General features: G+C 45.1%; 1 protein-coding gene across 3 annotated transcripts in view; it reads left to right on the top strand.

Annotated features, from left to right (window-relative positions):
- Positions 1-22,366, top strand: part of LOC147449832 (magnesium transporter, putative (DUF803)) — a 76,698-nt gene that overhangs the window by 37,530 nt on the left and 16,802 nt on the right. For 2 of the 3 annotated variants that reach the window (XM_086522189.1, XM_086522191.1), the window contains exon 4: positions 12,738-12,826. In XM_086522189.1, coding sequence (XP_086378315.1) covers positions 12,738-12,826 — 89 coding nt within the window. Of the gene's footprint in view, positions 1-12,737; positions 12,831-22,366 lie in introns of all 3 variants that reach the window. The other variant, XM_086522190.1, reaches the window with a different exon arrangement.

Raw genomic sequence — 22,366 nt, 5'->3', positions numbered from 1 at the left:
ACCGTGTGCCAATGTTCTCCCAAATAGCCTTCCAAAACAAACTCGTGATCGGGGATCTCCGTCAGAGACTATTGTCTCAAGCATGCCATGTAATCTGAAATGTGAGCAATGAACAGTCTCGCTAAATGATCCGAGTTGACTGTTTTCTTCATTGGTATGAAGTGAGCTTGCTTGCTAAATCTGTCGGTGACGGCCAAATGCCATCATGCCCACTTTGTGTCTTCAGGAGATCAAAAATGAAATCCATAGCGGCGGGTGGGAATGGGTAAAGGTTGTAACAATCCTTGTGCTTTATGCGTGTCAAACTTGACCTTTTGACATACCAAGCAACTGCGTACAAAGTCGTCCATATCTTTCTTTAGTCTCTGCCAAAAGAAGTAACGATGCCGCGGTGACCCGTAAAAGGTGGACAATGGCATTCAGTGAACCTTTTTCCTCAACGGCTGTGTAACGCACAACATCGTTTTCTTCATCAAGTAGCCATCCCGTATGGAATATCCTGCTACTACCTCCCCATTCTGTATTTGAGTGAATGCATCTGAAAAATTTGGATCTGTGGCATACTGATCAACCATGTCCTCGAAGCTTCTATGATGAATCACGGAAATAGCCAAGACTAGCAGCTTTTGAGACGAAGCATCTACCACCAAGTTCTTCTATCCTTGACCATGGACAATCTGGAAGTGAAACTGTGACAAGATGTTAGCCCACCGTATTTGCTTTTCCGAAAGTTGCTTCTGTGACAAGAAGTAGCGTAAACTCTGATGATCAGTGAAGACCGTAAAACCAGTGTCACAAACTGGTGACGTGGCTGCCTGGTACACACACACATGCTGCTCGCTGAAATGATGATGTGGCAGCCCTGTACGGATCCGGAAATCACGCAGCCCTGCTGATGTGGCATGCCGTATGGAAGCCCATGAATTGCGGCGCTGTTTACGGAAGACAGCAGCAGTTTTTTGACTTGCTCTATTCTACGCAATAAGCAAGAGATAGAGATAGTTTTATTTTTCTCAAGCAAGGCTTGTGAGAGAAAAGTTGCTTTATTTTTACAAGGGTTTTTATTTACAGCTTTTGGGGCTCTGCTTTTGGCATCCCTTGTAAAACCTTTATAAGGGGGGGCAGGCCTCCCACTCTGCAGAGCATCTGGACGCAGAGTCTGAGACTGAGAGCCTCCCACTCCTTTGTACTTGGAGTTGCAGATTAATACAAAAAGAAATACAGAAAGAAGCGTATAACCGGCCTGTACAACGTAGAGGGCGGTACTATTTCAATTACCTGTTAACTTTACACAGAGCACTGAGAAGGAAAGAGCGACTAGAATGTCACTGTGCACACGAGACCGACACCCTGTAGGCCCGAAAGACTGGCGTCCCTTTCGGTATTTCTTTATTCAATTTAAGGTAGACGATCCGACCACTTAGTACAAGCTGAAAAGGCAGGTTTCCGACCTGATTTTGGTAGCATAAGGGGCAAAAACCCCTGTAGGTCAAAAGTACCTGTCTAGGGCGGATTCCCTCGCTATCTGGAAGCTTTTCTGGTGAGCTGTCACAGAAATTCAGCGGCCTGTAATTCTCTGTTTTTCACTGCCGGGTGCCCAAAAGCCTATACACGCATCCCAAGGCTCTCCCCTGGTGTTCCCTTGCAGTTTAGGTGCGAAACCCTAAACCTGCAGAAAAACACAGCAGGCTGTAATTCGCTGTTTCGGATCGTTTTTAGCGGAGCGAGCACGCCTACGCGTGTCCCAAGGGCTCCCGCACGCAATGGGACAGTTCCCCTGTAAATTGGACGAGTTTTCACGCGAGAAAACTCTCCAAACTTGCAATTTTTCGTGATGGAACTGTGCATACCTGTGGGGGATTAGCAGTTAGCTAATCTGGTTCCTGTTCAGAAGGCTCTTGCCTTGGCAAAACGCCCATAAAGTGTACATATTCATCTGAGTAGCCCAAGTAGTGGGGCATTACCATATGTGCCAAAGGGGAGAGAGAGATGCACGAGAGCAAATCATCGCGCTACATGAGACAGAGGAGAAGGCAAGCTTTCCATTAAAGCTGTAGACTTGCACCCACTACTCACACACACATTGTAGGTCACTTAGTGTAAAAATCAGCCTCCTCTCTCAAATTGGGCGCCCCCTCTTGCTGAGGTGTCCTGCAGGCTGCTCTCCTTCTGCCAAGTGTCCAGTTTGCCCCTTTGAGTTAATTCCCTAGTTTCAATTGGACTTATAAAGTTGTGAATTTCCGAGTGGCTGTCACAAGGCGGGCACCACGTGCCAATAGAAAAGAACAGACTGAACAACTTTAAGCACTTCAAATAACAACTAAACTGAGAGAGAGAGAGAGAGAGAGAGAGAGAGAGAGAGAATACGCGACACGAAGTGGCGGAATTCCACCCCAGAGAGTATTGGCGCCAAACCTTGGTGCCCCTTTCGGTATTTCTTTATATTGCATCAACATAGTACAAGCCGGTACTCTAGACTCTGCACCTTCTTCAGGAAGTATGCTAGCAAGCCGGTACTCCAAACTCTACACCTTCTCCAGAAAGCATGCCAGAGAATGAGCCCTAACCTCATATTTAAAGGCCCTTGGCCTGAAAACCAGGTACAGTGAAAAGCCTTCAAAACTCAAAAGCTTCTAGCGCGTTCTGCGGAATTCCGCACAATTGCCACGTTAGCAGTCAGCGCAAAACGCGAAGCGTCTGTACAGCTACCACGTCATCAGTTTTTGCGCGCACGCGTGTGTGTGGGGGTCTTGCTTTATTTTACTTCCTTTATGTCACTGGGGCCCCATTGAACGGGGTCCCCATAAGTTGGTAAGACTTCTTCTTCTGTTACTTGTTCTTCTTAGGGTTTAGGCCCCTCGGCCAAGATCTGCAAGTTGGCTCCATTCTTCAGGGCTTTGACATGTCAGCAGTTTGTGACATCCCCCCTTCTTGAAAGAAAGTAATCGTCCACGATTACAACATATCTACAAAACAACTCAAGTTAGCTCAAAAATGTCCGAGGGTCATTCCGAGGGTCAATCAGTTTGCTATTTTTTTGTTAAGGAGTTGGCTTCTCCTCTCGGCTCTTTTGATCAAGGAGTTGGCTTCTCCTTTCGTCCAGATCGGAACTCTTGATATGCTGGCGTAGTAAAATTAGCCATCACACCTAGACCGCACTGATCTTCCACGGGTGTCTTGACTCTTGATGCAATTACATACCCAGGCAATCTTATCCAGTTAGGAATATTCAGTAGTTGGCACATCACAATGCAACACAAATGCTTACATATGCATGTTACAAGACACAACAAACAACGCCGTTGAGTACTCCCCCGAGACAAACGGTCTGCGGTATGAGGCTACTCAATGACTACCTCGTCACTCCACCCGCAAATAACCTAAAAAGGTCCGGGCCATGAGCTCAGAGGACCGTACAACCAAACGCTCCCCAGACTGCAGTCTGCGTCTCTTGGAGGTTCAAGCATACAACCAAATGCTCCCCAGGCATCGGCCTGCGTCGTTCGGAGCTTTTCTAGCATACAACGAAATGCTCCCCAGGCATCGGCCTGTGTCGTTCCGAGGTTCAAACAATACCAAAACAGTATTTCTCACTTCTCCACCTGGGAGTAAAATCACCAATCATTGAAACAAGTATTAAAACCAGAGTCAAACAATTCAAATCGACACCAAGACAGGTTTAAAACAGATAGCATCCATTTCAAACAAACTTCAAACAATACTTTCTCAAACAATGTTCAAAAGTATTTAACTAGAAAACAACTGGAGAGGTTATTCAGGGCTTTGTTCGGACAACCGAACTTTGAGGACAACTGGCTTGCCCTTCTGCATGACGGTGATGGTTCGGTTCCGAACTTGGAGAGTTGCATCATTCTTGTCGTGCGAGGGCATGCTCAAGAGAACGTCGCAATTGCCCAACTTCATAATGTGGAAATCTGCTTTCCATGATAATCTTGTATAGTCACTGGAAGAGAACCATTGAGCGGTACCACTTTTTGAGTTTGCCCCGTGGCTAGCTCAACTTCAATTTCTCCGCCCTCTGCATCATAATCAAAGTGCATCTGCTTCAAGAATTCTGGATGGATGATGTTCTCCATAGCTCCGGGGTCAAAGAAAATAAGAGCTTTCAAGCCGTTGACTTTTCCGTTGACTTTTTTGTTTAATTCATTAAAACTCTCGAGGTGTATACCATAAATATCGGGTACTAGTCCAATAGCAAGTCTAGCCCTCTTGGCCGGAGGTGGCCTTGGGGATCTGTCTGACGTGGGAGCAGAAGGTTGCACTGAGGATGTCGAGGCTCGCTCAGGACATGTATTGAACGTATGCCCGGTTTGGAAACATTCGAAGCATCGGCCTTCTTGTAACAAGGTGTCTCGTTGACGTTGTGTCAGACGAGGCTGTTAAGGTTGGTTTTCATGGGATTCCCGAGAATTTGTTCGTTGTTGTCGTGAGTTCTGGTTAGTGGCCGGAGGTTCTTCTGTGGTAAACTCCAACTTTCCTTTCATGAGCTTGTAGCCAACCGCGGCATGGTCCATAAGCTCTTGCATGGTAACTTGCTTGGAGAGACAATATTCTTACAATGGTGATGGTAGTCCAATGGTCTAGCGCTCGCATTGGTAAACCATTTTTTGGTTAGTTTTTGGAAAGCCTCAACTCCCAACATGACTGTGAGTATATTATCTAGAATAGATCTACCCCAAATAAATCCAGACTGGGCTACATGTATACTTTTCTTTAGAAATGGAGATAGTCTCACTGCCATGGCTTTAGCCGTCAATTTGTACAGAATACCCATCATGATGGGTCTCCAATCTAATAAGGAGGAATCCAAATGACTTGAAACTTTAGGGTTAGGCTTTTCTTAACAATTAGGACTTGATGGTATGGTTTTGGCTGGAAAAACTAAAAAAGGTAATGGATCGCAATCCATGTTTGGCATCCTTTTGAGGTGAAACTTGGTGCACATGTTTATAGAGCCTATCTTAGTACACTGCTGAAATCTTTTCAGATTTGGACAAGATTTCCCAAGTTTTCTAAGTTTCCTAGTTTATGGCCCAATTTTGTCCGACTTTGCCATATTTGGTTTTTGATGACATCTTTGATCCCTCGTGGTGATTATCAACCCAAGACTTGAATTCAGGATATGGGAATTAGGTAACAATTTCTCAAGAAGAAGTAAAGAATAAGCGGTTAATCTTCTCTTCTTCTTTGTCTCTCCCTTTTGTTGTTGAAGAGTCCTCCAAGGAAATGAACTTAAAGAAGGACACTGGAAGGTACACGTCAAGAAACCTTCGGTTATAGTCGTCCATGGTTTCGGTGGCAAGCATTTTCAAGTTGCCCCACTTTGCCAAAATCCGAACTTCAAACATCGAAGTCATGTAACTACGTGTAAAAACTGTCTTGAAAGCTTGCCAAGTCCTTGGAGCATGCGGTTGTGTCGCGATTGAACTCCACCATTGCATAGCATTATCTTTAAGAAATCCTGTTGCTCGAGAAATCTTGTATTCTTTTGTATAGTTCCCCAAAGCATAGATGTTGTCAAATTGCTGTAGGAACTGCAATGCTTTCTTGCGATCTTTCACCCCGGAAAAAGTGAAAAATTTGATTGTCGTGCCATCGTCTTTGAAATCTTTGGGTTGGTTAGCCGCATATCCTAGGTATGGATAATAAGGATATCCATATGGGCTCCAACCATTGTAGCCTGGTGGCGGTGGCGGTGGTGGAGGTGGGGCCAATGGCGGTGGCAAAGGCGGTTGCACTGGATCAGGGTCAGATGGCTACACCATATTCCTGAAGACTCCCTCGATCGGAACAGATGGATGAGAAGGTTGCTGGTTGGAAGCTCTTGTACTTTCTGATGCCGAAGGAGGAGGTACCACTTGGGGCATCAGAGGGGGTAACATGTAGTTCAAAAATTGTTGAAAACTTTGCAGCATCAGAAGATTCTGTTGAGGATGCCGCCAAAGAATGTCGTGAAGCTCGTTGAGGAAAAACTGCAAATATTCTGCTGAATCCATAAATTCTATGTCTTGGGTTCTTTATGGCTTATGCCATGTAAGACAGAGCGATGAAGACGGGAGCGCGTCCGATGCGCGATGTAGTAAGGGTGGGAGTGCCTAACAAGTTCGGGGTCGGGACCCGAAGATACTTCAAGTAAAATTCCAATAGCTCTGTCTGCTCTTTTGTAGGACCGGTGTGCTTTCAGAAAAGCACACCATAGTTACCCGGAACGCGGAACGGGAACGGCAACGGGATCCCCGCGGAACGAAGGAACGGCTAGGGGTCCGGAACGGGAACGTCGCGGAACGGGAGGTATAAAAAACACCCAAATAGTACAATTTTTAGCTCCTTGTGTTTAAATACAAGGAGTATTAGAGTGCTTTGACTCTAATACTCACAAAAAACTCGTTTTGAAGACCATTCAACCTTGCTATGACTAGATGATGTGAGAGAGAGAGAGAGAGAGAGAGAGAGAGAGAGAGAGAGAGAGAGATTTGAGAGAGTGGGAGGGAGAGGAAGAGAGCTTGAAGGCTTGAAGCCTTGAGCCTTGAGAGAGTGAGTCTTGAGAGGGAGAGATCTTGAGAGTGAGAGGGAGAGCTTGAGCCTTGAGGATTAGCTTGTGAAGAGAAAGGGGAAGGGGGGTGCATTTTATGAGTCCTTGAGGCCTTGCACACTTTCAAAAGAAGCCCAAACATTTACTTCAATTTTTTCAATTTTTGCCAAATTTGTTTGTAGCCGTTGGCCGTTCCAGGGGCATTCCGGAACGGTCCGGGGGCGTTTCGGAACGTTCCGGAACGGCCGTTCCGGTTTGCATTGGCCACCCGGAATGTCAGACATTCCGGGACGTTCCGGAACGTTCGGGAAGAGAACTGCCCCCCGGAACGCCGGAACGGGGGCTAGGGGGCGTTCCCCGGTAACTATGGAGCACACACCTGATGCTCTGATACCACTGTCACAAGATGGGCACCACGTGCCAATAGAAAAGAACAGACTGAACAGACTTTTAGCACTTTAATAACAGCTGAACTGAAAGAGAGAGACGACACGCGACACGGAGTGGCGGAATTCCACCCCAGAGAGTATTGGCCCCAAACCTTGGCGCCCCTTTCGGTATTTCTTTGTATTGCATCAACACACTACAAGCCGGTACTCCAAACTCTGCACCTTCTCTAGGAAGAATGCCAGAGAATGAGCCCTAACCTCATATTTAAAGGCCGTTGGCCTGAAAAGCAATTACAGTGAAAAGCCTTTAAAACTCAAAAGCTTCTGGTCCAAAAGCAATGCCAAAAAGCTGCCAACGCATTTTGCGGAATTCCGTACAACTGCCACGTCAACAGTCAGTGCAAAACACGGAGCGTCCGTACAACTGCCACATCATCAATTTTTGCGCGCGCGCATGTGTGTGTGGGTCTTGCTTTATTTTACTTCCTTTATGTCACTAGGCCCCCATCGGACGGGGTCCCCATAAGTTGGTAAGACTTCTTCTTCTGTTACTTGTTCTTCTTAGGGTTTAGGCCCCTCGGCCAGGATCTGCAAGTTGGCTCCATTTTTCAGGGCTTTGACACGTCAACAGTTTGTGACAACCACCACGTTCGAGCATTTTCCTTGAAGAAAGATGTAGCCCTCCTAATCTTGGAGTGCTCTGAGTAGTGCCCTCCAGAGAAGGCTATGTCAAACAATTGAATGAAGGCCAAAGCCCTCGAAGCATCTCGGAATCCAGAAAAGGATTCAAATTTAATTGACTGTCCACCTTCTTTGAATTCTTTTACTTTCTTGCTTTTGTCTTCAAGGAAGTCATATTGGTTGGCTCTGTAAAAATGCTTCTTCTTTGCATAAAACATGTGGTCATCGGAGTCCGAACTGTCAGAGGATGACTCCTTTGTAGAACTGTCAGAAATTGGGCGAAATCTGGGTTTCTTTGCCTTTTTCTTGCCCTTTCCGAAGCTTTGCTTTTTGCCTCGCTGTTTGCCTTTTCTGTCCTCCTCGCTCGAGTCAAAGGAGCTAGAAGAACTGTCGGAAGAAGAAGAAGAAGAAGAACCGGGTAGTCCTTCAAATCGTACACGCTTCTTCTGCTTTCTTGCAGATGCAAAAGAAGACTCGTTGATCTCGAAAAGGTGCGAATGATCCTGCAATGGCCCGGTTTCCCTCCTTGACTCGTCGTCATATCTCACCAAAGTGAGGATTTGTCTGGCAACGCCCTTCGAGAGAGAGATGGAAGTCAATCAAGATCTCAAGAACATTCACCTCCAAGATCCTACTAAGGGTATCGGCCATCGCATTGGTAGCACCCTTACGGTAGCATAGCTCGACCTACCTTGCCATGTAACCTCGAAGGTCAAGCTGATCACAAAGATATTTTAATGAATGGTGGTCAATCCATATCATGATGTAAGCACCATAGAGGTAATGATGCCAAATTTTCAAAGCATGGATGATTGCCAACAATTCCTTTTCGTGTGGAGTAGTGGGTTTGCGTGTTCTTGAGTTTGTGACTTTCAAATGCTCTTGATAGACAACAACACCCATGGCATAATCACCTGCATCCGTTTCCACCGCAAAGGGTGTGTTCGGATCTACTATCTGCAACATCAGTGTAGATGTAACAAGTTGCTTCAATGTTTGAAAAAGTTGATTGAGCTCATCGGTCCACGTGATAGATGGACTATCACTACGTTGCTTGGTTTTAACTCCCTGTAGCAAGCGTGTAAACTTGTAATGGGCTCAACAATCTTGGCGTAGTCTTGGATGAGTTTTTTGAAAAATCCGGTGACACTTAGGAAAGATTTCACTTGCGGTATGGTTTGTGATTGCGTAGCCCGAAGAGCAATGGCGGTCTAGATGCCTGTCGGTTCCGGGTTGGCTATGGAGAGAAAGGTAGTGGACAAGGACTCCATTTTAGGTGGATTGCTTTTAAACAAGGCAAAGTGTGTGTGTGTAGTTTTGATGAATTTCGTGAAAAATTCAGTTGAACCTAGGAAAGATTTCACTTGTGTATGTCTTGCGATTATGTAGAACGGAGAGTAATGGCAGTCAAGACGCCCGTTGGTTGGCTACAAAAAAAGTAACGGTCAAGGATTCCATTTGAGGTGGACTGCTTTTTAATAAGGCAAAGTGTGTGTGCTCATTGATGAGGATATCCGCAAGCAAATTTTGTTTGAGTGTCATGATGCATTGAGTGCAAGACACCCTGGTACACACCGTACTTTGGCCTTCCTAAGCCGGTATTTCTATTCGCCGCACATGAAAGATTCTGTTGGGAAGTATCTGTGAGATTGCGTGCAATGTTAGCTCAATAAAGCTGAACGTCAAGGACGTGTTGGGTTGTTACATTCTCTATAGATTCCCGATAAGAAGTGGACTAGCATTTCTATGGATTTTCTAGTTGGATTGCCTTGGGGGCAATCATGGTCATGATGCCATGAGGGTTGTCGTTGATCAACTCGCGAAGTGGCGCGCTTTATTCCTACTCGCACCACCGTAAAGAGCCATGAATTAGCTAAGCTTTTTGTGGAGCACTTATATAAACTTTAATGGTTTGCGCGAGGAGATTGTGAGTGATTGTGATCCCAAATTCTCTGGTAATTTTTGGTAGACACGGTCTTCCGGGAAACCAATGGATAGAATGAGTGTACTAATTAGACAATTGAAGACATGCTTCGCGCATGTCTCCCTTCGTCAATCTGATTGGGAACGTTATCTCCCACAGATTGCATTTTCTTATGACAGTACTAGGGTGTCAACTACTCGGTATAGCGTGTTCATGCTCATGTATGGTTATGAGTCAAAACCACCGATTGCGTGACAACCACTAACCTTAGTTGTTGGTCTCTTTTTTTTAGATTTTTATTTAGTTTTTGGAACCCTCTTTTGAAAGTCTTAAATAGTCGAACATTGTGTAGCTAGTGTGAAACGGCCGACGGTGGAGAGTTTCACCATAGCAATGAAGGCCAGGTCGCTACGAGTTGGTCGGGCCAATCGACACTGAAATCCGAGCAGTAAAAGGTTGGCTAGGCTCAATTCAAAGTCATTTAGGCCCCACGTGACACTTTATAAGTTGGTGGGTACTAGGAATTTAACTCCAAAGAGCATAAGAGACACTTGGCAGCACATGAGCAACTTGCAGGCCACCTCAGGTGAATTTGGGCGCCCCAAATCAATGAAGAGAGAGAGAGGCTGATTTTGGAATTGATTGTGAGTAGTGGGTGCCGGTGATCACAGCTTCAATGGAAAGCTTGCCTTCTCCTTTGTTCTATGTAGCACAATGATTCCGCTTTCGTGCACCTCTCTCCCCTTATGAATGCAGAATCGTGATGCCCAGCTCAAGGGCTACTCATTTGTATGTACAGTTGTGTGGGTTTATGCGCGATTGCCGAGGCAAGAGCCTCTTGCACACAAGCTCCGGACTAGCTAATTGCTAATCCCCGCAGGTATAGGTTGATTCGGAGAGATTTCTCGCGAGAAATCTAGTCCAAATCAAAGGGCAAGTAGCCCTACAGGTGCGGGAGCTCGAGGGCTTGCTATGGATGCGACCGACATGCGAAACACAGCCCGCACAGGGATTTACAGCTTGCTGTGTTTTTCTGCAGGTTTAGGGTTTTGACCCTTTTTGAACCCTAATAGTTCTAGGAGCTTCGGGAAAGCTAGGGAATTGCGAAATAGGCAATCTGGTGCATTTTAGGGGCGAAAAACAGAGTTTTCAGCATGCTGTATTTTTTTGCCATGTTTTTCAAAGTGCTCTAATGGGCACGGGAGGTCACCTAGGGTATGGGGATTTTGTCTGTGAAGCCTCCTCCTGCAGTTATGTTACCGAAATTGGGCTAGAGTAGGTCATTTTCAGCCCAATAAAAGCGGGACAGCTCGTAGGAATTTACATGATTTTTTTCCAAAGTTTAGTTGAATAAAGAAATACCAAAAGGGCCAAGGAGGTGTCACTGTTTGCTTGGGAGCATTCTAGCTACCAAGCCGTGGTTTGTTTCAAGTGTTGAATTCCAGTCATAGGTTTCTTCGTGAAGATCCTTTGTGTTGTAAAGTTAAACAGTGTCAAAATCGGGTGAAAGCTAAAGTCTTCCGCCCTTTAGCGAGTCTACAGGCCCATTTTCAATCGCCATTGTGCTCCAAGGCGTCATGATGCAATCTGTAGCCAATTCGTTGTACAACTTGCGAGAAATGCTCGTAATCGCGAAGGAAAGCATCAAGACCACCCAAGAGTGGCGGGCTACCTTTTATGCTAACCAGCATTGACATTCTTGTGATCTCCAAGAGAGTGTGGGTGTACCTAATCTTACTGAAGGTTTTTAAAACTATATGTACTGGCCAATGCTCGAAATTATCTCTGCAATATTGTGGACCATTCGAGATTATCAAGAAGATTAGGGATCTCTCCTATAAATTGGATCTACCCTCAAACATAATTGTCCATCCCGTTTTCCTCGTTAGCTGCTTGCAGGGGCGGTTGGGACAGGATGAACAAGTTCTTCTTCTTTAGGAAGTTCCGAGTTTGGAGGATACCACTCATTTCATTCCACTTGAAATCGAGTTGGTTCTTGATCAAAAGATCAGATGGTCTCGAAAGGCTTCTTACCCCGAGTATTTGGCCAAGTGGAAGCATGGCCGTGAGTTGAGTGCTACTTGGGAATTAGTACAGTCATTGAAGAGTAGTTTCCCCGGTTTTCTAACCAAGGTGGAGGACAACAATTAAAAATAAGGAGGGAGGTGTCCTGTTCCCAGACATCAGGATGGGCATTTGAGTTATGTCCGGTCAAGTGTGAACAAGGCCGTATGGTGACGACAGTTAAGGAGTCCTATAAATAGGACCTTGGGCTCATTTGTGAGGCATTTATGTGTACACCACACTTGGACTCTAAGCCCTTGGCAGTGCTACCTGCACACCCGTATCGGTGTGGGCTTGGTGGTATGGGGTGCCAGTCCTTGTGATAGAGGCTAGCCTGTGCACTGCAGCCTCCTAGGCTGGAGGGTGAGCCCGTATTGGTTCTATGGCTAGGAGGTGAGTTTGATGTCCGTTCTCTATTCTTGTTTATGTGTGAATATGGCTCGTGTCAAGAATGGATGACATGTTTGCTCTAGCCTCTCTTTGCTTGTTTATGCGTGAGTATGGCTTGTGTCATGTTATCCGGCTAGGGACTATTAACAATGGACTAGCCCATATTTTGGTCCCTAGTCTTGTTTCGATTTTCTCTATCTTCTACTTTCCTCCTATCTCCATATCTGGCTTCGAAATGGAGTATCTTGAGTACTGAAATTATGATGGTTTCTGTGTTGTGACACAAAATCATCAATCGAAAATGGTCTCTCCATATATCTATAGGGAGCCTTGAGACACCAAAGAAGAGTTGATTTTTCGATTTTTTTCCACTAAAAAGACCTTCAAACACTTGGCCATGCACCTACCAATTAACATGACAGCTAATATACCAGTCCACTTAATGAGTATAGTGTGCCTCTTTTGATCACTGTGTTGTATGCAGAATATTGTGATCCATATAAACACAACAAAGGGGTAGGTGAAGTTAATTATTTCTTGTAAGTTGAGGGAATGTATGAATGGCACAGCACTGACATGTTAGACACGGTCTCCTGGAATGATCACAATTTTCAATGCTCTTTGAGACTGCAAACTTCACACAGAGCGAGAACCTTTTTTTGATAACTTCAAAAGTAAATAAAATACATCTAGCATGTGGATTTTTGACGTATTATTAAATGATTTTATATATCAGGTGTTGGGATGGCTGGAGAAGAGCAAAGGAGCTCTCAATTACACCTTTTGCGATTAGTATGGATCATCCTATGGGTGTTTCTTCTTTTTGTAGGTATCATATCACATTATGACTTTTCTAGAGAGAATTTGTTTTGTGAGAAAAGGTTGATTTTTCTTTCTGCGGTGAATAGAATTCAGTAGCATAGATTCCATTTAATTATGAGTTAAAAGTATGAAGATTAGGTTATGAATCCAGGACTAATGTTTAGTTGTATGATGACTTATATATTCCTTTACTTATTGCAGCATGGGTGGCATGCTAGAAAATAATTCAATGTGTGGAGATACAAAAGACATTCTAAGAAGTACCAAGTACGCCTACAATTACACCCATGCAAGTTTGACCCTGTCCAACAATGAGACCAATCGTTACAAACTTGTGAATCTGGTACCGTGTCTGAGTACAAAAAAGAGATACTAAAATGAATCTAGAAGTGCTACTAGCTGGAACTGTGTGGGGTATGTATGATCACCGTTACAATGGGTGCCCGATACAAGAGAAAGATACAATGGATGATGGATCCATCCTCGTCGAATCCTCTGTTGTAGTCTCCGTCGATGTTATGAAGCTCCTCTCCTCACTCGTGTGCATCTTGATCTCCCTAGTTTCAATGCTCGGTCAATGAGAGTACCGCGTGTGTGAGTATGAGCCGAGCTTTGCAGTAGTGGCTGCTCCTCTATTTGTCCAGTGTTTGGTGTGAAGAAATCAGTAATCTGTCTCTAGGATTGTCTCTCTCCATATCTCCTCAGTAAACTATTTCTGTGTCTGTGTAACTCAAGTAGATACAGGCCAACACATCTCTAGTCCTAATAGCTCATATCTTTCGAGAAGGGTCCGAAGCCTTCTCTAAATAGACAATGGAAGCGACCCCATATCTCGTAATATACTATGCACTGACATATATAATGTGTCTCCGTCTTTGGCTCTGTATGGCATAGGCGACATATCTTGCTAGCTGCTGGTATCCCTCTGAATCTACTAGTCTCAATCTCAAGCTGGTGTGAAGATGTCCGTATCTGACCAATGGCACACCGTAACCCATGAGATAGATGTGTATCGATATAGCTGGGACGAGTTACAAACCCATCCCTTGTGAGTTGGAGAAGATGATCTCTATAGAAAGCCATCTTCGTGCCTAGCTCCTGTGTCGGCTCTATCCATGTCCTCTTGGTGTCCAATTGGGTCAGGTCCTGGCGGATGAGTCTAGTAATCTCCACCCGTGTAAGAGACAACAATGGTGCATCAAGGGAGTGCTGAAAGGGAGGCAAGCTGTCCATGCTAAAGCCATGTATCTGGAACCGTGATGACATCCGTGCATACCAACATTGTAATAGACTTGGACACTTCAAGTCAAGAATCTAGCGTGACACGATAAATAATCACTTCAAAACAGTTCACAGTTCACAATTAATTCGACACTGGCCCGACGGAGTTCCGTGCCTAGAGATATTGTCCCCAAAGATTGGCGCCCCTTCCGGTATTTCTTTTTGTATTAGTCTGTGTTCAAAGTACAAGAGAGTAGGCAGGCGCTCACTCTCAGACTGTGCGTCCAGATGCTCCGAGTTGTGAGGCCCTGCCCACCTATTTAAATGTTTACAAGGGATGCTAAAAGCAGAGCCCCAAAAGCTGAAAATCAAAAGCCTTCAGAAATGAAGCAAGGCTCTCTCTCTCAAGGCTTGTAAATTAAAGCACTTGATTTTAAAAGATCTCTCTCTCTCTCTCTCTCTCTCTCTCTCTCTCTCTCTCTCTCTCTCTCTCTCTCTCTCTCTCTCTCTCTCTCTCTCGTCAAGTCAATTTGCGTAGCAAAAAGCAAGTCCCAAAAGCTGAGCCAGGCTGCCGTAATCTGCGCCGCAAAACGCGCTAGAAATCACGGAAATGTCCATACGGCAATGCCACTTCAGCATCCAGCGGGAAATCCTGCATTTTCGGGAGCATTGTAATTGCCCTCGATTACACCTGCAAAACAGACAGAAGCCATAAACTGCCTTAGCAGATACTGACTGTTAGTACCGACGCAGTAGGAGCACACATCTAGCACATGTACCAATCGATAGTCACATCACATGACATCACAGGACATCACTTGGCATCACAGGACATCACATGACAAATCACATTCAACATTTCATTCGAATCTTAGACCATGATTTATCGACAATGCAATTAGCAATCTTATCTAGATCCACTCAGGACCTCAAAGATGCCCGATTGACTAATCCCTATTGCAACCATGTCTATCGAGATCATTCAGACCAAAATGCTGCAGTCATTTCATCTATCAGTTCCTGCACTTGAAAACAAGTCAAGAACAAATCAGTTTCATATTCGGGAATTCCATTTCATAAAGTCATTACAAGAGAATACTGTCAGTTCTCAGTATCCTTGAAGCTCAAACAGACATCAATGACTCTATTATCAAAACCTCGTGGCATCTGTTGACAAAGGAGCGGAGTAACTCCCCTCTTGTGCATACCCACTGCACCATATCTCCGGCCAAGCTGAATTCGGGGTTCCAATTGGAATAGACTATGCTAAACCTAAAGATTCATGGTAAAGTTTCACAATCTGAGGAGTATCTGCTAGGTCCTCCTCCTCCATCCACTTCGCATCCAGTGCAGGATAGTTCTTGAATTTAACCAAAAACCGCCTTATCACTTTACCCTTAATCTTTCTGTCTTTATGTGCCAATATCTGTTCTAGAACAAGGATCTCCTCGTTTTCTTCGGGCACATCGCCTCTAAAAAGCCGCAGGAGACTCACATGAAAAGCATTGTGAATCCTCCAAGTTTCGGGCAGCTTCAGTCGGAAGGAGACATCATTTATCTTTTCGGAGATTTGGAAAGGTCCGTAGTATCGCATACTAAGCTTTGGAAAAAGCCTCTCCTTTTCCTTTTTCTTTCTCAGGCGTGCCTTCTCAAAATGTAAGAGCACCCAATCGTTCTCCTTCAATTTCAAATCGCGACGATGGCGATTTGTTGCCTTTTTCTGTCTTTCTTGAGATTTCTGCAAAGCCTCACGGACCTTGGCAAAAGCCGTGTCCAAGTCGTGCGTGTACTCAAAAATCTTATCATTCGTGCTTAGAAAGGGTGGAACATTCGTAGCACCTTCGATAATCTCAAATGGCACCTTCCCCGTCGAAGACTGTATCGTGTTGTTGTAGGCAAATTCCACCAAAGGTAAATACTTTACCCATTGAGTCTTCTGATCCGAGATGTAAGACTTCAATATATCGAGAACCACTGAATTGGCAATCTCGGATTGCCCGTCAGTCTGTGGGTGGAAAGATGACGAGAACTGCAACCGCGTGCCAATGTTCTCCCAGATTGCCTTCCAAAACAAACTTGTAAATCTAGGGTCCATGTCGGAGACAATCGTCCCGGGCATGCCATGTAATTTGAAGATCTGGGCCACAAACAGTCTCGCTAAGTGATCCGGCTTGACTGTTTACTTCACTGGAATGAAATGAGCTTGCTTGCTAAACCTGTCAATAACAATGCAGATACCATCGTGACCACTCTGTGTTCTCCGGAGATCAAAAATGAAATCCATTGCAATACTTTCCCAGGGGCGGGTGGGTATGGGCAAAGGCTGTAACAATCCCTGTGCTTTATGCCTGTCAAACTTGACCTTCTGGCATACCAAGCACCTGCGCACAAACTCGTCCACATCCTTCTTGAGTGTCGGCCAAAAGAAGTATCTCTCTACCTCTTTCAAGGTGGTAGCAATGCCGCGGTGACCCGTAAAAGGTGGACAGTGGCATTCGGTCATAACCTTTTCCCTCAACGGCTGTGTATCACACAACATGGTTTTCCTCATCAAGTAGCGATCCCGAATGGAATATCTTGCTACTATCTCCCTATACCGTATCCGTGTAAAGATATTTGCAAAATCTGTATCTGTGGCATATTGATCGACCATATCCTCGAAGCTCCTATGATGTATCTCGGAAATAGCCAGAACCAACGGCTTCCCAGACAAAGCATCTGCCACCAAATTCTTGTGTCCCTGAACATGGACAATCTGGAAGTGAAACTGTGACAAGATGTTCGTCCACCGCATCCGCTTTTCCGATAGCTGCTTCTGTGACAAGAAGTAGCGTAAAGTCTGATCGTTTGTAAAGACAGTAAAATCCGCTCCGAGTAGGTAATGTCGCCACTGAGTAAGAGCATGGATAACCGCTGTCAATTATGGCCTTGAGAACAATCGGCTCTCGTAAGCAATGACATGGCCTTCTTGCATTAAGACCGCACCCAGACTACGACCACAAGCATCACAATATACTTCAAATGACTTCTGCAAGTCCGGCAAAGTCAAAACTGGTCCTGTAGTCAATTTCTCTTTCAATGTCTGAAAGGCAGTCACCTCTGTGGGTCCCCACGAAAAAGGTACTCCTTTCTGTGTCAAGATATGCAAAGGGGAAGCAACCTCTGCAAACTTTCTAATGAACCGCTTGTAGTACGAACACAAACCCAAGAAGCTTCTAACTTCATGGACATTCTTCAAATCGGGCCAATCACGGATAGTGTCTATCTTGGCCGGGTCCATCTGCACTCCTGCTATCGAGACACAATGTGCCAAAAAGTGTATCTTTGGTAGGAAAAATTCACTTTTCTTCACATTAATCACTAACTTGTGATCTTGTAATACCTGAAAGACCTGAAGCAGATGTTCTCTATGTTCTTCCTCCCCCTTGGAGAAAACAATGATATCCTCAATGAAATTGCCAACAAATAGCGTGTACTCTAGAAAAATCCTATCCATCATCCGGTTAAATGTCGCAGGATCATTGGTTAAGCCAAAAGGTATCACCAAAACCTTAAATAACCCAAAAGTCATCCGAAAGGCTCTCTTGTAGAGGTCTCCCGGTGCGATGCGGATCTGATGATATCCACTCTTCAAATTAATCCTGCTAAAGCACGAGGATCCCTGTAGTCGGTCAAGTATATCATCGATCCTAGGAATCGGAAATCTGTTCTTGATGGTGATTTTGTTGAGAGCTCTATAATCGATGCACATTCTCCAAGATCCGTCTTTCTTCAAAACCAACAACACTGGAGAGCAATACGGTGAAGTACTAGGCTGGACAAGACCCTTTTCCAAGAGGTCTTTCACTTGGTTAATAATTTCTTCGTTCTGGGCTCGGCTCACACAGTAACATGGCTGGTTCGGTGGTGTGCTTCCAGGTATCAGATCAATGGTATGATCCTCAGGACGAGGGGGTGGTAACTCGCTTGGCAGCCCCTCTGAGAAGCAATCAGCATGAGTGTGGAGAAAATCTTGGCATTCTTTATCAAGTTCAGACATATTTGTCCTATTCTCATCATTCATCTCTCTCAAGTAAACAAACAGAGTGGATTTCATTAATTTTGAAATGGCCGAAGCTGATACAATAGGGACAGACTCGCTCTTAAGTTTTACATCAAGTACAATGGTTCTGCCCTTCAGTGTGGTCAAAGTCGCTTTTCTCGCCCGATAGTCGACCACGGCGTTGTTCTTGTGGTACCAGGGAATTCCCAAGAGGACATCACAACCTTCCAAAGGCATTATGTAGAAGTCCTCATGCCCCAAATACCCTTGACAATGCAACCAAAGTTTTCCAACGGCAAGTGTAATGGCTACGTCCCTGCCGGGTGCCGCTAGAACTGCCTCTACTAGTGGTCCCATCCAATATGGTGTGATCTCGAGCCGCGCCGCCAATTCAGGTGAAATGAAGTTGGCCTTAACTCCTCGGTAAAAAAAAGTCAGGCTTCTTGGTCTTTCACTTTGCCCCAAGCTCGGGAAAGTTCTGTACTCTCATCAATCGTGCTTGGGTCAGTACCCATGCAATCTAGAAGCAGTCTTGCTTTCAACTTGCCTTTTTGTCCACGGTCCTCAGCTGCTCTCGAACTCTCTGGCTTGTCTTTATCATTGTCGTTCTGTTCTTTCGGTGTCTTTTTAGGGCACTTTGGGGAGATATGCCTAGTTTCCCCGCATCCAAAGCACTTCCCCTCTTTGATGTAAAGAGCTCTCTGTGAAAGAGTAAGCTTGGGTCGTGCATTCTTTTCTTTTTTTTTCTAGGTTACTCTTCTTCTTTCTACTTTCATCGTTCGAAGTCTATTCATTCCTTTTTTTCATGATTTCATCTGTGGGGTAGGTCAAATTGGCAGAGTGAATGGCAAAACCCTGTTTCACATGACTCATCAATTCTTGAATGGAATTTGACTTTTGTTCTAAGCAGTGATCTCGGATCTCTGTAGGAAGACCCAAGGTAAACCGCTCAATGTGCTCTCTGAACGAGATCTTCTTAAATGAAGAGGCGGGTAGAAAAGAGCTCCAGAATCTCTCGCAATATGCTTCCAAAGTATCCTTCTTGGTCGTCCATCCGAAGATGGTTCCAAGCAGTTCGTATGTCAGGTTCGTACTCTCGAGTTAGCCAAGAAGAAATAAAAAGCCTTTTAAATTTCAGCCATTTAACTGGCGCTTTCCTCTGCAACAGAGCGTGGACCACCAAGTTTGAGCATTCCCTCTGAAATAGGAAGTAGCCCCCCCGAATCTTGAGTAATGTCCTCCAGAGAAGGCTATGTCAAACTGCTGTATGAAGGCCAAAGCCTTTGAAGCATCTCGAAAACCAGAAAAAGTGTTAAATTTAACCGATTGTCCACCTTCTTTGAACTCTCGGACTTTCTTGGTTTTATCTTCCAGAAAGTCATACTGGTTGGCTTTGTAAAATTTTTTCTTCTTTGAATAAAATCTGCGGTCGTTGAAGTCCGAACTATTTGAAGATGAGTCCTCTGAAGAACTGTCTGAAACTGGGTGAGATTTAGACTTCTTTGCCTTTTTCTTGCCGTTGTGCTTTTTAGTTCGCTTTTTGCCTTTTCTGTCTTCTTTGCTCGAATCGGAAGAGCTAGAAGAACTCTCAGAAGAAGAAGAAGAAGAACAAGAAGTAGGTAATCCTTCAAACCGCACACGCTTTTTCTGCTTTTTAGTCGAGGCAAAAGTAGACTGACGACCCAAATAACTAGGGAAGTCAGTTCCTTTCTTCTGCTTTTTGTCGTGCGTTTCTGCTTTGTTCTGCATGTCAAAAAGCTGAGAAATCCGTGCATCAACCACCTCTTCTAATTCCTGCTCAGTAAACATCCTTGGGGTAGGAGGTTTCTTGAGTACCAGTTTGGGGTTGGTTCAGTGGTCTGCAGCCACTGTGCATACACTTGGTCGACGGAGGTTTGACTCATAACTTTTGCAAATTTTGGGTCCTTCGCAAAATTTAGCATCATCTTTCCTGCGTCGTCGACCAGTTGTCGACGCTCCAGCTCTTCGAGCTCCACTGGAGTAGACCGAGGCGGGCCGTACTCCTCGCGTGAATCTTCTTCGTGCTCTCCTCCCGCATCTCCGGATGCAGAGGGAGTCGATTGATCTCTGTCTGAAGCCATAAGTGCCGCGTATAAAGGATCGGATTTCCCGGTAGTAGAGAAATCGGCCACGCTCTGATACCATTGTAACAAACTTGGACACTCCAAGTCAAGAATCTACCGCGATCCACCACAAATAATCACTTCAAAACAGTTCACAGTCCACAATTGATTCGACACTGGCCCGGCGGAGTTCCATGCCTAGAGATATTGGCCCCAAAGACTGGCGACCCTTTCGGTTTTTCTTTTGTATTAATCTGTGTTCAGAGTACAAGAGAGTAGGCATGCGCTCACTCTCAGACTCTACGTCCAGATGCTCTGAGTTGTGAGGCCCTGCCCACCTATTTAAATGTTTACAAGGGATGCTAAAAGCAGAGCCCCAAAAGCTGAAAATCAAAAGCCTTCAGAAATAAAGCAAGGCTCCCTCTCTCAAGGCTTGTAAATTAAAGCACTTGATTTTAAAAGATTCTCTCTCTCTCTCTCTCTCTCTCTCTCTCTCTCTCTCTCTCTCTCTCTCTCTCTCTCTCTCTCTCTCTTCAATTTGCGTAGCAAAAAGCAAGTCCCAAAAGCTGAGCCAGGTTGTCGTAATCTGCGCCGCAAAACGCGCTGGAAATCACGAAAATGCCCGTACGGTAGTGCCACGTCAGCATCCAGCGGGAAATCCTGCATTTCTGAGAGTTGGCCAGAGAAAGGGTGTGTGTGTGTATCTGCTGCTCCCCTGCAGGCTGCCACGTCACTGATTTGTGACAAGCATGATGTGTCCCCCTGTAAAGCTAATTGTCTGGAGGACTCAAGGGCCAATCTGGCTTATCTGTCTCTGGTAGTATCCCATAAACTACGCATAAAGGAGACGGATCTGGTAAGTGCCTCTATCGCCATAGGGGGGGTCAGTAACTCCGCTCTAATGATCTCGTGTGGCACGGAGGCTTTGGCTCTAATCAATTGAGAGATCATAGATACCAAGGGCCTCTCCAATGGTCTCCATACCTCTCCACCCATCCTGACCTACAGAGGGTCCCCAAACCTAACCCCATAGAGCATAGCTGAAGCTACCAAGGTATCAAAGAGCGAGAGCTTTGTTTGGGGTTCCTGGAATTGAACGTGCGAACACATCCTCTCCAATCCTCCCAAGGCCGCATATGCTTTGACCAGTCTAGTCTCTGCCGCTCTCTTCAAAGAAAACTTTGGCCCAGTGAAGACTACCCCAAGATAAGTGTATGCATCTGTGTACTCCATAGTCTAGTGAAGACTACCCCAAGATAAGTGTATGCATCTGTGTACTCCACAGTCCCTTGACCATAAGTGAATTTAGGTGCCGATCTCCTGATCCACTGCGGTGTGGTGTTAAACACTATAACCTTGGTTTTACCAAGGTTTACACACAATCCACTATCCTCCGCAAAGTTATATAACGCATGCAAGTGTCGCTGCATACTCCCGGTGAGTCAGGGATCAACACAATATCATCGGTATATAACAACAATGGAATCCATGTCCCTGCGAGCTGGACAGCTCTGTCACCCTCTTTGTCAATGTAATGAGAAACCTCATCTATATACATGCCAAATAGAGTAGGAGACAATGGACAACCTTGTTTCACTTTAATAGTGGAGTGAACTAAATTAGATATCCCCTCTGGAGTGCGTACATGTCCCATCACTGATGTGTATAGAGCCATGATCCCTCGAATCAACTCAATGGGCACTCCCATCTCCTGTAGTCTATGCATCAATCTGGCTCTAGGCACTATGTCAAATGCTTTGCGGAAATCCACAAAGCTACAACAAATCCGTCTCCCATGTGCCCTACCCTCCTCAATGATGGCTCTGAGTGTCAGAATATGGTCAAGAGTGGAGAAGCCTCTCCTAAAACCGGTCTGTCCCGCTGCTGGTATGCCCTCACTCTTTGCCCATTTGCTCAACTGCTGCTCAAGGATAGATGCATACAACCGTGCCAATGTGTGTCCAATCATATTAGTACGGTAGTTTCTAGGCTCCGTAGGATCACCTGCCTTGAAGATAGGCACAATAGTAGACAGTCTCCAAGTCTCATGTAGACTCTCACACATGACACGATTGAAGAGAACCGCAAGAACCTCTGCCAACATATCTCCAGCATGTATAAAGTGCTCTGCTACTAGACCGTCATGATCATATGCCCTCTTGGTCCTCATCCTGTCAATGTCCGTCTTTACCATCT

This window comes from Adiantum capillus-veneris, chromosome 10 (assembly GCF_014529385.1).
Source record: "Adiantum capillus-veneris isolate H3 chromosome 10, ASM1452938v2, whole genome shotgun sequence".
NCBI classification, from domain to species: Eukaryota; Viridiplantae; Streptophyta; class Polypodiopsida; order Polypodiales; family Pteridaceae; genus Adiantum; species Adiantum capillus-veneris.
This window is presented reverse-complemented; position numbering and strand designations above follow the sequence as displayed.